Below are 14,314 nucleotides of genomic sequence, written 5' to 3'. Positions count from 1 at the left end.
GGGGGGGTTTCCTTGGCAACACGGAGGTGGGCACACCATTAGGGGTTCCTAAAGGAGGCATTCGACTGCCCCAGGACATGCTACTTGCTTACTTACAGGAAGGAAGGAGCCCCGCCATCTGACAGACCCCAATCACCTCCTCACGTCCCTTCACTCTCTCCCCACACCGGTCACCCAGAGCTCCAAAGCCCTGTCCCAACTCCCAGCCACGAGGTCCCTAGGGCGGGAGGCGAGGGCAGGGAGTCGCTGCATCGCTGCCTCAGGGAGAGGGAGGGAGGGCTGGGGCAGGAGAGGGGGGCAGAGACAAGTGAGCCCTCACGTGAAGGGGGCTGGCGCAGGCAGCTACTACCTCCTCGGCTCTCGCTGTCCGCTGGCTTCACCTGGATCGGCCGGTTCATCTGCAACAGAGCACAGGGGACAGTGTCAGAGCAGGCCTGGGAGTGCGCGGGCAGACACCCACACCCAAAGGGACACAGGTGTTCATAGGGACCGAGGCACACGGACCGCACCCAGCGACGCGCCCGCCCGCCCAACGGCTGCCCCCCGCACAGCTGCACCAAGCCCCAGCCCTCTCCCCTTGCCTGTGCAGTCCCCAGGGCTCCCTTGTTTCAGGAGGCTTTCTCTGGATGGCCGACTCCATGGTGTCCCCCCCCCAGCTTTGAGCAGCTCTCGCTAGCCTGTGACGTTAGAACCCGAGGTGTCCCCACAGCGCATCTCTGGCCAGCCCTGGTTCACCGGAGACAGCTGGCTTTGCCAAAAAGAGCTGGCCTCTGGCCACCCCGTGCCATCTCACGGATGTGGGCAGTGGGTCCCAGGGGTGCCTGAGGCTCTGGGCCACCCAGATCCTCGTTGGAGTTGGGCTCAGGGCTAGCGCTGTCCCCTTGGGGTGTGTGGAGTGGGCACAGTTCCTTGTCTCCCGTGGTGTCTAGGGGCCAGGAGGACACCAGGACACGGCCTGACCCCCCACGCCTCCCAGAGGCCCAGCTCGCACTCTCTCTCTTTCTCTCTCTCTCTCTCTCTCACCCACTTCAGTGCCTCGATCAGGCCACTAGGGGTCTCTGAACTCCAGGCATCGCGGCTTGGTGCTGGTCTTGAATCCTCCCTGCGGCTGGTGGCAGCGCAACGGGGTGGGGGCTCGCCAGCCCTGAAGCCCCAAGACATTTCAGACAATAAAAACGGAAGGAATCACGCAAATGGAATCCTACTTTATGTCTTTTCCAGTGCTTTTGCCTGTCAAGTACCTCCCTTATCCCTCACTGCATTTTCATTTCTCACACAAACACACCCCGACAGGCAGAGAGGGCAGGGACTGGCACCCCCATTTCGTAGATGGAGACGCTGAGGCAGAGCCACCCCACGGCAAGATGAGCCCAGGAAGCCGAGTCAGCCAGGGCTACGTCTAGGCTTCCGGCCTGCACCAGGTGACTCTGTTGCCAGTTCCCCTCGTGTGCGGAGGCTGGACCAGCCAGTTACAAGCTTCCTCGGGCCTTCTGGTCTAGGATTCGAAGTGAGTTGTGGCTGCGTCAAGACAAGTGGGTGGGGGAGTGTGGGTGCCCGTGACTCAGCAAGGTGAAGACAAGGCCAGGGGACGGGCAGAGGCACGAGCAAGGACAGAAAGGCAGGAGGCAGGGCACGGAGCAGAGGAAATGAGACGCAGGGGGCCTGCGGGGCGCAAGACAGGACCCTGGGGGTCAGCCCACCGAGATGGGGTCGAGCGTCATTTGCCACAGGACTTGGCACGCCTTACGGAGTTGAGGGAAAAAAAGCTATTTGTATGTAAGCTCCACCAGAGAGGAGATTGTGGTGTTACAGAAAGCTCCAATCACAGGGAGAAGGAAGAGGGACATAATGAAGTTCCTGGCTTCATTTCGGGAGTCCTGGATCCCCCCCATAGACAGCCTCCTTTGCAGTTCTTGTGCAAAGGGTGCAAAAGGCCGAGCAGGCTTCTGACTCTGGGGGAAGGGCTCCAGGAGGGAGCCAGGGCCCTCCTGGTTTCCTGTCCAGTGCCTTTTGGGACTCAGTATCCAACCCTTTTCTAGAATGTCTCTTCTTCCTGGAACACCCCTAAATTGAACAAGGTAAATTAAACAGGGCCAATGGAATCTGTCTGTGCGGGGAGCCTTCCACCTCAGGGGGCTCCCCACCCCCAGGCAGCCAGCCTGTCTCCCTGTCCTTGGTACGTGGGCATTCGAGAATACTCCGCCCCAGGCTCATGGACTCAGGCCTAATTTCCAGCCCTTCCAGCTCCCCAGCACCACCCCAGCCCTCCCTGACTTCCTACATGACTTAGTGCTAGACTCCAATTTGACTGTGGGCTTCCTGGCAGCAGGGGTCCAGGGGCTCATATGGCTTCCCCCCTGCCCTCAGCCATGGGCTAGACACCCACAGGGTGCTCCACACAGACTGGTGGACTGGAGCTGAGCTGGTTCCCAGGGACCTGTGGCTCCCAAGGTCATTTTTCGTGTTTTATTACGATCTAGGGGTGGTCAGCATCCAGACAGCCTTTGCGGGGCTGTCAAAGAGGTGCCAGTCTTGATGGAGAGATAAAATACGGCCCGGTGCTTTCTTAATTCTCAGCAGAAATAAAGTGTCAGGCTCAGTTGGGAAGATTTCTCAGCTGGAGCAGGTTCTGTACAGATGCGTGGGGCCTGGAGGGAGATCTTCTCCCTTGGCCAGTGTCTGTCTTCCCTGTTCTAGACTTCAGCCCTGTCCAGCCTCACCAAGGCCTGCTTCTGCCCTGAGGAGGTGGGGGGTGGACATCATGAGCCTGTCCTGGGGAGAGGAGGCTGCGCCAGGCCGCAGAGATGGCCAGTGAGGAAGGGGACAGCCAGAGAGGGTACTGGGTAGGACAGTGGGAGGGGCACTGCCACCTTGTCCTTCTTCTAACTTTGCCCCTCAGACCCCCCACATGGCCCCAGGCTGTCCCTTACAGGTGAACAGCATGCTTCAAGGACACTGGAGCCTGCTTCTTGGGATCTTTCCTCTCCCCTGTCTGTCACGCCTCTGTCCAGCCATCCCCCTCGGTCACTGTATTATCTTTCCAGGAGGGCCTGGGGCTGGGGGCTGGTGGGACCTGGGCCGGGGTGCAGGTGCCCTCCTTGCTGATTCTCTTTCTGAGGTGTCGTCTGCGTCCCTCTGTGGCCTTCCACCTGGGTTGTGCCTCCGCGTGCCTTGCGGGGAGAGGGGGTGGCAACTCGGGGCTGCCCTCAGGTCAGGAACAGCTCCCTGAATGCATCCTAAAGGCTTCTGGGTTCAGTCCTTCGGGGACATCATTAACTCTTTGTGTTTCTGCTTCCAGCTTGGGGTCCCGTCACAGGGAGCGAGTGGTCATTGGCCCAGGTTTTGGGGTCCTCCCTGTCCCTACTGCAGCAGAGGGCTGGCGGGTGGCTTCTTCTGTTAGTTCTGCCCCCCCCTCCCTGTTTCTGCCACTTTTTGCATCAACACATACCCATGCATTAAACAAGACATTCCATTAATTTCTTCATCATCATAACTTAAGCTGGGACATACCCTTTAAATATTCATTCAGCTATGAAAACTGGGCATTAAAATTTTAATAATGTCAAGCTCATTTGAACCAGGCTCCTTGGGGACGATTACGATACAATTAGAATAAATACGATGATTGAGCCGGTCCAAAGGCTTCACCTGTCTGTCCAATGTGGCTCCTTGCGGAAAAAGAGGTCTGTGGCCAGTGAGCAGGCAGACAGATTGACAGACAGACCAGCCTGGCTCTTTCTTGACTCCCCTTCTCCTTCCCATATCCCCTCCTCCCCATGTCAGTTCCCCCCTGTTACTTCTACCTCCCACAAGCATCTGCAGCTCTCTGCCGCCCCCTGTGGGCCAGGGTACAGAAGCATCCCTCCCCCATCTGGGAAGATGGCCCTGATTAACCCCTAGGTCCAGATATGCTGCCTTTCCTTGTCCTCCTGGGTGCAACCTGGACTGGGCTCCTGGGTTGGTTCCTGTGTGAGGGCCATTTTCCCGTCTGTGTGTCTCCTCTTCCTTGCCCCACAAGGGGCTCCCTGAGGCTGGAATGAATACCCCACCAGAACAGGGCCAGCCTGCAGAGGGGGCCACTGGTCCCTTAGTGCCCAGATGTGTTCTGCCACCAGATGAGGAAGGGACTGACTTCACCCAGCTTCCCCTCCACTGCAGCTATGTTCCTGGGAGCTGACATGGAGGTTTGGGGACAAGAGCTGAGCCCCCTGGCCCCTCATTGCTTAAGCCAGTGCTGGCGAGAGCCCTGGGGACATCCACTCGTGAACTTCCCCTGGCTTCACTTGGGACAGCCCTCGCACCAGCAGGATCCTTAGGGCCCTCCTCCTGCCTTCTCAGGCACCTGAGCCCTCTGCTTCACACCCGGCGGCTGGCCCAGAGCTGTTTCAGAAATAAAAGGACCTGGAAAGTTGTCTGTCACCCCCACTGGACATCCTCAACAACTCTCCTCTTCCAAGAAGACTTCCCTGGTTATCTCTTGGCTCCCTTGGTCACACATGGCCTTGTACTACCTTGTGAGCTCTCGCTTTCTCCCCTCGTGTGTGTGTGTGTGTGTGTGTGTGTGTGTGTGAGACAGGCTGAAACAGAGAGACACTTGTTTCTCAAGCAAGAGCAGGGACCCAGTTTCCTACCCACAGACCCCCTAGACCTTAACTCAGGACAAGCTCCCCTGGAGTGTGTGTGTGCGTGTGCACGTTGGAGTAGTACTCGGAGGACATTACAGACATCGGCAAAGACTTCATTTCAGCTAGAGACGGAATAAACAAGATAAAGGAGGAAACTGGTACAGTTTCTTCGGCATAGTAGCCTCTCCATAAACCTCATCCTCCATATTGCTTTCCAGTTCTGTGACCCAGAAATGCCTTGGAAGGTCTGGACCGACACCCCACACAGTGCCAGGATGGGTGGAGGATGGTTGGGGTGGCAGAGGTGATTGTGGTGGCCTACGGGGATGGCCAGGGTGCTCTCCACCCAGCCCCTGAGTCCCCAAATGTAATTCCAGGGTGAGTGTTCAAACCTCAATGCTGAGTGAGGGTACTTTCAGGCTCGTCTGGGACATGTGAGTGCCTGGTGACACCCAGCTCCCTGCTCACTGGAGGGTCTCACCTCTCCCCGAGCCATGGTGTAGTGTGCAATGCCTATTCCTCTCTTGTCTTGTTCACTGAAGGTAGCTCTTATCTCTCTCCCTTCCCACCGCCTCCCATGCTTGTGAGGAGCCAGACTCCTGTTCCTCATCAGTCTCCACTGTTGTTCTCATCCCCACCAAAGAACTCAACTTTTATATTATCTGCCCCCCAAACCCAGCACACATAAGGGTCATAGAAACGGTGAAGCAGCGGACCCTGTGGGCTGGGACCCACTGGGATAGCTGGACCCCAACCCAGCAGCATCATCGCTCTGGGAAAAGAGAGACCATTTTGCAGGGCTCCTTGTTCAAAAAGCAAGGAAAAAAAGCATCGTTAAAGCACTAAAATATAAAGTTTTCCCTTTCTTCCTCAGTCTCTCTCTTTCTTGGCTTGTCATGGTCTTTTTTATTTGCTGTTTGACGTTGTTTTAAGTAAAAAGAAATATAAATTTTAAATTATTAGTATAGATCCTACCATTCATCTTTATTTTGTGTGATGCCAGTTTTAAATGCAAATATCAGAACATTTAGCTCCCATGCAGAGTCACCAAAATCACAGTTTGTTTTTTGTGACTTGTGCCTGGACGGTTTCTTGAGCCGGCCAGAAGAGACAAATGCAAGCCAGATTCAGGAAGGCTACGGAGGAAGAGAGAATCCCCTCAGGCATGGAGATCTTCACAGGTACCCAGAGCGCCCCACCCTGCAACAGTGCTGTGGGGAGGGGGGCACATCTTGGGCCTGAGCACTGCTGGGCTCTCCCTTCCACTGACCACCCACTGACATGTTGCCACCTAGCCTAGCCTAGGATGGGCCCTTGGAAGTCAAGCAAGGCTTCATCTCCATCCAGAGGCCACCCACTGCCCCAACCCACAGTGGACAGTCAACCCTAAAGGGTATTATAAATGTTCTTCCAGGATGTGCTAGACCAGGGCAAGAGGCTTGCCCTTGTGAAGACATGGCCTCTGTTGGCCAACCAGACATACCACAGTGCTACCAGCCTGGGGTACCCCCGGATGAGTAGGCCTGACCCAAGCCTCCCCTAACCTGCACCCAGGCCACTGTTGGCCGGCCTAGAGGGCTGACTGCTGGCTTGTGGAGCCCAGGATGTGCACGGATTAGGCAGACGGTGGGAGGCAGAACCTTCCATGATCAAGAGGCTGCAAGCCCTACACATGCTCCTTCATCCCACAGACTTCATTGACTTGAAACATAAGAACAAAGAGAAAATTTTAAGAATTTCAAGATGGCGACTGCAGAGCACTAAACCCCACGCGTGTGACCCTTCTGAGCGTGGGGCCTACGTGCCTGAACAGGCTATGTGCCCATGGAGCTACCCCACAGATGATGCCTATCTGGGTCCCCACCACCCTGAAGTTCTTTCCATCTACCAATGCCAGGCACCAGGCATTCCCTTGACCAGCAGGTGTTCTCAGCATTGCTCCTGCTACAGAAAGATCATGACTTAAAGATTTACCTTTTGAAGATGAACCTTGGGCAACTTTGGGAGAATAGATTGAGAATTCTCAGCCTTTGGTATAAAAGGCTAGGGGTGAGGAAGCCACCACCTGATATGGACAGAGAAGAGAACTCACGCCTGAGATCATGGGGACCTAGGTGGGTGGCTCCCCAGCGACTCTGCCCTCTGCCAGGACGTGGCCTTTGCAGCACTAGCCAATAGTAATTCACAATCAATTAATGGAGAAATTATTTGTTTAAAGCCCCAGGAAGGCAGATTCTGAATCACATGCCCTGTGCATAGTAGGCTTTCAGGAACCTCGGAATAAAATAAGCCTCCGCCCCACGATTTCCACAGTCCCCTAGTGAGAAGGGATGGCGGGGGAATGGCAGAAGCAGTGCACATTATTTGGAGCTTGTTGTAAATATATTAATACTTTAATTATCTCCTTAATAAATCACATATGGTTCCTTCCATAGAGAGGGGTTAGAAATTCAAGGAATCCTGTCTGTTGTCACCATGAAGTTCAGACTTAAGGACACCCCAGCAGTTAGTGCAGAGGGCAATCTGCCTTCCCTGGAGACCTCTGACCTTGGTCCACTCTCCGAGGCACACCCTGGCCAGGCCAGCTGGTGGCGCCCCTCCCATCCCCAGGCTGCCCTTTCTCCTGGCTACCTCCCATGCCTCCCTTAGGCCTCAGCTTCCCCCTGTCCCTTCAAGCTTCCCATTCTTTCCCTCAAAAGCCTTGCTGCAGCGGGGCCTGATTATGGACCATTATTATCCCAACTTGTGGACTTATTTGTTCCATGTCTGTCTTCCCTTTGTGAGGGAAGGCCCACACCCATTTTGTTTTCCTGCTATACACCCAGAACCCTGTGCACGCCCCATCACCGGCCTTGTTCCCTCTTGCCTCAGCCATGCCCCTAGGACAGGAGTGTCCAGAGCCAGAGTTGGTCACCTGCTGGACAGCTCTGTTTCTGACCCAAAGGCCCTCCCCTCCAGCAAGGTGGGGTTGTGGTACCTTTGGGTGAGGAAGGGTTTGTTGAAGACTCCAGCCTCGATCCTCATTTAGAGAGACAGTCAGTGAGCACAGACCAGACAGAAGAACCCGGGGTTATTGTTAAAATATGCAAATCCACAGCCCATTGAAATGCAAACCCTCCAGATAAGATTTTTAATAAATCTGGTTCTGCTCCCACTCCCCGCTCTGAGGAGGCCATCTGATTCTTGTTGGGTCAGGACACAAACCGGCATGTAGGTCCCGTCAGCTCTTCACCCCTCTTCTCATTTAGAAGGCGCAGCTAGGAGTGGCCCCTGGATGGGGCTGGCGGCCAGCCCAGGCCCTCCGCCCATCCCTCCGCAAAGTACTTGAGGTCACCTCCAAGTCGCCCACAGAGCCGCCTTACCCTGTCTCTGTGCTGGTTACAAGGCCCCCCTTCCTTACTGTCGCCCTCACCTCCTCTCATACCTATCTAAAGAGTAGAGTCCTAAGCCCCGGTGGCCCCCTCAGGGAGACTTCCGTGACGGGGTCCACACAGCCACACTTGTCCCTTTTTGAGCCATCGCCTCTGGACTCACTTTGCTGCTGTCACAAGTGGCCCTCAAGGGGATGAAGGGGGCAGGTGGATGAGAAGCAGCACAGACACCTGACAACCTTAAGGACACGGCTGTGACCCAGCCCAGGCCTGGGCCTGTTGGCTCTGGGTCAGGACATGAGAGTATGCGGACCTGCGTGGGCCACCGCCATGTGACTGGATGGGAACTGGGAGGGCTGGGTGGTGGTGGCAGGTGACAGTTGTCCTGTCCTTCCCAAGCTCCAGGCCTTACGCCGATCACACGAGGTGGCTTATGTCCTCCAGTCCTCTCGGAAGCCAAGTGAGCCAGATGAGCAAAGTCACGGGGTGGGTAGGGTACGGACCAGGGCTGGGCATTCGGGGGCAGAAGGCCTGGGTGAGCTGAGGAGACAGGGTGCCAGCTAGCAGGGTGCCAGAGAGTGTGAGGAAAGTCTGGGGTGTGAGTGCCCAGGCAGTCAGGCAGAGTCAGGGGGAGCCGCTGTGGCCCCAGGAGGGCCTGAGCTGATGTTGTGGGCAGTGTCCCCTGTCCGTCTCCAGCAGGGACAACAGAGGCCACCGGCCACGTTCAGAAAGAGTAAGTTTGGGGCGGCGTGCTCAGGGAAGGAGTCTGGTCAGGGATGCCTGAGAAGTGCCAGGTGAATGTTTAGATCCGAACTGGCCAGGGTTGTCTGGGTCCCCTCCCCATGTGTGGGAAGACAGAAGTCCAGGCTTATGCACAGGATGTACTCGATGGATTGAAGTAAAACTTCCCCAGTTTGGCTCTAAAGCTTGGATCCAGACGGTCCCTGAGTCCCAGCCCCAGCCTGGCCTTGTGCGCCTTCCACTTGGGAGGGGGCGTGGGGGAGAAGACCGTTGAATCCTAGCACACGAAGCGGCGGGTTGGGGGGGCGGGCAGAGGATGCCCTCTCCAGGGGGTGCGGCCTGAGCCGGCACTGGTGCTCCAGGCAAGTGGGGTGGGGAGCTCTGTGCACGTGGTGAGGAGGCGGGTGGGGCACGGAGCCTCCGTCCCCGCAGCCCCCTTTGCGGGCCGCGCAGCCTCCGTGGTCCAGCCCCCACAACAGGCGCTGGCAGTTGCTATGCAACAGGCTGTTCTGCTCTGCAGTGCCCAGCGAACAGCGAGCCGCGGGCAGAGGACTGACAGAGCCTATTGGTGGGGCTGCCTGCGGCTGCCCCCTCCCCTTCTCCCTGCTTTCCTCTCTCTCTCTCCTAGCCCTCTCCGAGCCTCCACCCTCTCCTTGCTCTCTGCGGTCCAAGTTTACAGAATGCCTTCCCCTCACATGCAGGGCCGGGGGGGGGGGGGGGTGAGTTGGCACAAACAAAGGGGGTGCCGCCCCCAGCCCCCACCGTCGGGGGCCATCAAAGGTCTCTTCTGCTGGTTTCCAGGAGGAAGGGACTCCCCAGTCAGCTTTTCGGTTTCCCTTCTCCCCCCCTCCGCAGTGGGGCCGGGGTTGGGGCCATCTGTGTGGGTAGATGCTTCCTGGGGCTGTGGCAGTCCGGCGGACAGGATGGATACAGTGAGAAATCAGTGAGAAATCGCGGAGATGGGCTAACGTGCCCCTACCCACTTGTCAGGGCTCCCTCAGGGGCACACAGCCAAGGGCAGCCTGTCTCTTTGTTTCTGAGTCCCCCGTCCATCTCACCTGCTCCCACCAACACACCAGGGCTGCCTGGCAAGGGTGGGAGGACCCGTGCCGTCCTAATTAAGATCTGCTGCTGTGGAAACCAAGCTTATTAGCCTGCGCAGCCAGGCTGGGTCGCTAACCCTCTTCAGGGTTGGGGAGGGGGTGATTATTATTATTACTATTTCCTTTAATGGCAGTGGATAGATAATTCTGGATGAAACAAGCCCTGATTCAGTTGGGAGGCCTGGCTTTCAGTGCTAGCCATCTACTTGCTCATATGAGATGGGGCAGTTACTTGACCTCCTAGAGGCCTAGCCCCCTTGACAGTGTGGCAGGATTAATGTGAGAGCTCAGGTGAGTGCCTGGCATTCAGTCAGTGCTCAATAAATGAACCACCAGCTGTCTTCTCTCTCCTTTTCTCTTCCCTTCCTCTCCCCACACCTCTCCTTCTCCTCTCTTAGTGGATATTTCCATCATTTTTGAGGGACTACCTAACATTTGATTTCCTTCCCACCGCCTACCCCCTGGGCTCTTTTGGACGCTACTGAACTCTTGGACAGCCTCGGGGCAAGAGCAGATGCTGGTGGCTGAGGGTGGGAGACCATGCTTTCCTGAGGCATTAACACCCTGAGCTCAGGGACTTGTGGCCTCCCTTACCCTCTCAAAATCTCTCTTCCACCTGCCCCAGGTCTGTCCTCTCCTACTTGGCCTACCAGTTCTCGAGCCTATTGCTTTGTTATTTATTTATTTATTTTTATTAAAAAAATTTTTTTAGTGATCTCCACACCCAACATAGGGCTTGAAATCACCACCCCAAGACCAAGAGTCGCATGCTCTTCCAACTAAGCCAGCCAGGCGCCCCTGGAGCCCATTGCTTTGATGGGCCACTAAGTTTGTTCTTCCATCCATCCATCCATCCATCCAACCCTCCAACCATCCAGTGCTTACTGAACACCTCTGGGGCCCAGCCCCTGTTCTCTGACTTAAGGATGGCACAGCAAACCTCAAAGACATTGCCCTTCCCTCCAGAAGCTCACACCCAGTCTGCAGAAGGGCCTTGCTGAAATGGTGTTTAAGCCCCCTCTTCCTGTGCCCCATTCGTGCACCACACCTTCTGCCCTCAGCGCCACAGCATAACCGAATCCCTAAATGCCCAGCCACATGGCCCCATACTTGGAGGGCACCCGCCACCCATTCACATGGAATTCCCTTCCTCAGCTCTTCAGTAGTTGCTCCCACACTACAGTGATGGGGGTGGGGGCTCCATCCTGCAAGGGGCGTCCTAAATCCAAGCTGGTCAGCTCTAGCGATTACAGAGGACTCGTCTCCAGCCCTAACCTGCCTCCTTTTGTTTCCCCTCATCTACTCAGGTACCAGAGCTCCACCAGGCAAGTCAAGGCCATGTACCAAGGCTGCCCTCAGCTATGCAGACCTGAGAATCAGTTTCTTCCACCAAAACATGCTCACAGCCCTCCCTTCCCAGCAGCTTACTGGCCCTTCCCCTGAGAACTCACACCTCTCTAGGGCCCTTGGCTGTGGAGTTCTGGGCCTCACGGGGCTCTCTCCGGCTGGATCTGATCTCTCCCAGCCCACAGACCACCGCCTTCCTGATTTAGACTCTGCGCCTCTTAAAGCCGAGTGGGCAGAACTGGGAAGGGGAGTGAGCACCCTGGCCCTGGAGGCTGGACAGAACCCCTTGCCGGTGTTGTCCAAGGCCCACTCTCCTGTCTGCGTTTCCCTTCGGCCTGCCCCGAGTCAGGTGTCGTGAGTCCTCCTTCCCCACCCACCCTGCCCCAGGAGGTTGCTCTGGGACTGTGGACCGAGTTGCCAGGCTGAGTCCCCTCCACAACCAGGAGAGGAGCTCTGCCTTCCCCACCGCCCTCTCCTCACCTGGGACCCCTCCTCCTGTCTCACGGGGCTCTGTGGGAGGCCCAGAGAGTCAGTCCCCAGGCAAGTTAAAGGAGAAAAGAAAGCCCACACCAAGTAAATGACAAATCTAGAGGAAATTGCTCTTAATCCCCATACCACAGCCTGATGGTGCCGGCCAAGCACAAGCCTGAGTCATCCTAGAAATGGCACCGACATTTGCTTTTTGGAATTTGTTTTGTCTCTGAGCTTTAGATTTAATCATTCTCTCTCTCTCTCCCTCCCTCTCTCTCTCTTTCTCCCCCTCCCTCCCTCTGCCCCTTGCTCTCCGTTTTCTAATATGAGGCTGCACCGCCAGCTCATCCAAGTCTGTTTTCCTGGCATTAATTAACACAGCTCTCCAGCCTCCAACAGGCTAAATGATGAATCAGGTTAAATTCCAGACAACAGCCGCACACCGCCATCAATTAGCCATCTCTGGGGCAGCTTCATTAATAAGCATCGATCATGGCCGTCCTCCTCCAACACGCCAGGGTCTCTGGGTCATAGACACTGCCCATAAGAGTGTGTCAGGCTTAGGTGTGAGTGTGATGGTGTGTGCGTAAGGGCTGGAGAGCGTGAAGGGGGTGGATGGGTGAATGGGTGTGCAAGAATGTGGATGTGTGAGGGAGTGGGTGACTGGGACTTGTATGTGAGTGTGTGCAAGTAAGTGTATGCAGTGTGTGGGGCTGACTGTGGTGTATACGTAAGGTGTGTGATGTGTGTGTTGTGTGAGGTAGGGTGTATGTGGAGTGGGGTGTGTTTAGGGTGGGGGTATGTGAGGTGGGGTTCTGGAGTGCATGATTTGCTCTCCATGCTGGTGCCCGCCCCCCCCCCCCCCCCCCGCCCCCAACCGGTCTCCGCTGTGCCTTCCGCTTCTCTTCCGAATTCAACACCTGGGTTCTCCCACTTGCGGCTGGCCCCTTCCCCTCTTCCCTCTCTCCCATCAGAGACTTTACCCATCCTCTTCTCTTCAACTTGCAGTCTCCTGGAGGCAATTCCAAACCTCCCACCACATCCCTACCCTCCTTCCCAGTCATATTCTGGATCCTCTGGGCTCATTCTCCCTTGGCTGTCCCACAGGCACGCGTGACCTCCAGCCCAAAGCCTGACTCCCTCTGTGGGTTGTCTGGCTTTAGGAATATCATTGCCACCACCAATGGCCAAGCTCACACCCTCCAATACCTTCGGATCCCTTAGGTTGGAATCCGACCCTATTTCAAGCACTACCATCCTCTGCCTGGATTGTCCCCTCATCCTGCCTGGTTTCACATTCTTTGCAGGAAGCAGGACACTTCTGAACCATGAACGGCCTGGAACCCTTTTGGGACTCCCCTGCCCACAGGCCAAAGCCCACTTCCTCCATGGGGTCGAGATCCCCCTCAGTCTCGTGGCCGCCCACGCCTCCCCCTGCATCCCGGTCACCCACTTAGGGCCCTTGGAGGCCTTGCTCAGTGCGGGGCTCCCTGCCAGACTGCGCCCCCTAACAGCTGCGGATAACGATGGCTACGTTTCTCCTTCCCTTTCCTTTCTCTTGAGCTGCTCAGAGGGCTGCCTCCCCCGACCTGGTGGTCCCAGTCGGCCACACCTCTTTGGGGAAGAGTGCACGGGAGCATTTTTGAAAGCTTGCTTCTGGGGGGGGGGGGGTGGTGGCTGGAGTCACGCTCAGACGCTTGCGTGGCGTTGGTGTCCCAGAGAGCCCATGGGCCCTGGCGCATGCACGCCCCTGGGGATGCACGTGGCCTCCCCAGGCGGCCACCAGCCGACCATCTCCTTAAAGGTTAATTAAGAATCTGAAGCCGGACGGCATGGTGCGGCCGGTGACGGCGGATGCGGCGTCTCTCCAGACCATTAAACACTAATTAGGTCTGGAAAGTCTATCGAGCTCCCGAGGTCTCGCCAAGGCAGGCGCAGGCCCCCGGGTGCCCTTCGAAATGCCAGAGCTGTCACCCCCGACGGCCCTGCTGCCCCGCCGGCCGGCCCCGCCACCCCAGGCTTCGGGCCGGGTCCCGCTTCATTTCTCTCCATCTCATTGTCTCCCCCGTGCCCCGGCCGCCCCCCGGCACCCCCTGGCCCCGCTCTGTGGCTGGCCGGCCGCGGACGCACTCTGTCCCCTGCGTCCCTTTCCGCGTGCACCGAGTCTCGCCTACTGGGGATTCTGCCCCCTTCCGAGCCCGGCTGAAGGCCCTTCCTGAGCCATCCTGGCCTCAGAGCTTCCTGGGCTGAGCTCTGCCTCACCCTGACAAAGCGCCTGCACCAGCAGCCTCTGGTCCCCAGACACCTGCCTCTCCTTCCTGGCCGCTCTTCACGGGGCTCTGACTTCATTCCCCGCTGTGCAGCTGGGAGATCTGCTTCCGACAGCATTCATTCGTCCCCTTACTCATTCTTTCACTCCCCATTTGACTGAAACCCTGCCTCGTTCTCAGAGAACACAAGGGGGAAATGCCCCGGTCTGGGGGCGCCCTCTGTGACTAAGGCTTTACCCCCCTCCCCCCAGGCCGGGGCAAGAACTCAGGTGGGGGCTCATTTTCCCATCATCCCCACCCCATCTAAAGATGCATAAGCAGCTCGTCACAGACTGAAGGGATTTCCACTCAGTGACAGAATCATGCTCTTGTCTGAATCTACCAGG

At 56.9% G+C, this 14,314-nt stretch overlaps 1 protein-coding gene across 1 annotated transcript in view; it reads right to left on the bottom strand.

Moving 5' to 3' along the window:
• CELF4 (CUGBP Elav-like family member 4) overlaps positions 1-14,314 on the bottom strand; it is a 238,854-nt gene that overhangs the window by 15,392 nt on the left and 209,148 nt on the right. The window contains exon 3 of the mRNA XM_032421223.1: positions 175-398. Coding sequence (XP_032277114.1) covers positions 175-398 — 224 coding nt within the window. The remainder of the gene's footprint in view (positions 1-174; positions 399-14,314) is intronic.

This window comes from Phoca vitulina, unplaced genomic scaffold (genome assembly GCF_004348235.1).
Source record: "Phoca vitulina isolate PV1807 unplaced genomic scaffold, GSC_HSeal_1.0 scaffold24, whole genome shotgun sequence".
Lineage (NCBI taxonomy): Eukaryota > Metazoa > Chordata > Mammalia > Carnivora > Phocidae > Phoca > Phoca vitulina.
Note: the sequence above shows the minus strand (reverse complement) of the source record. Positions and strands in the feature narration are given on the sequence as shown.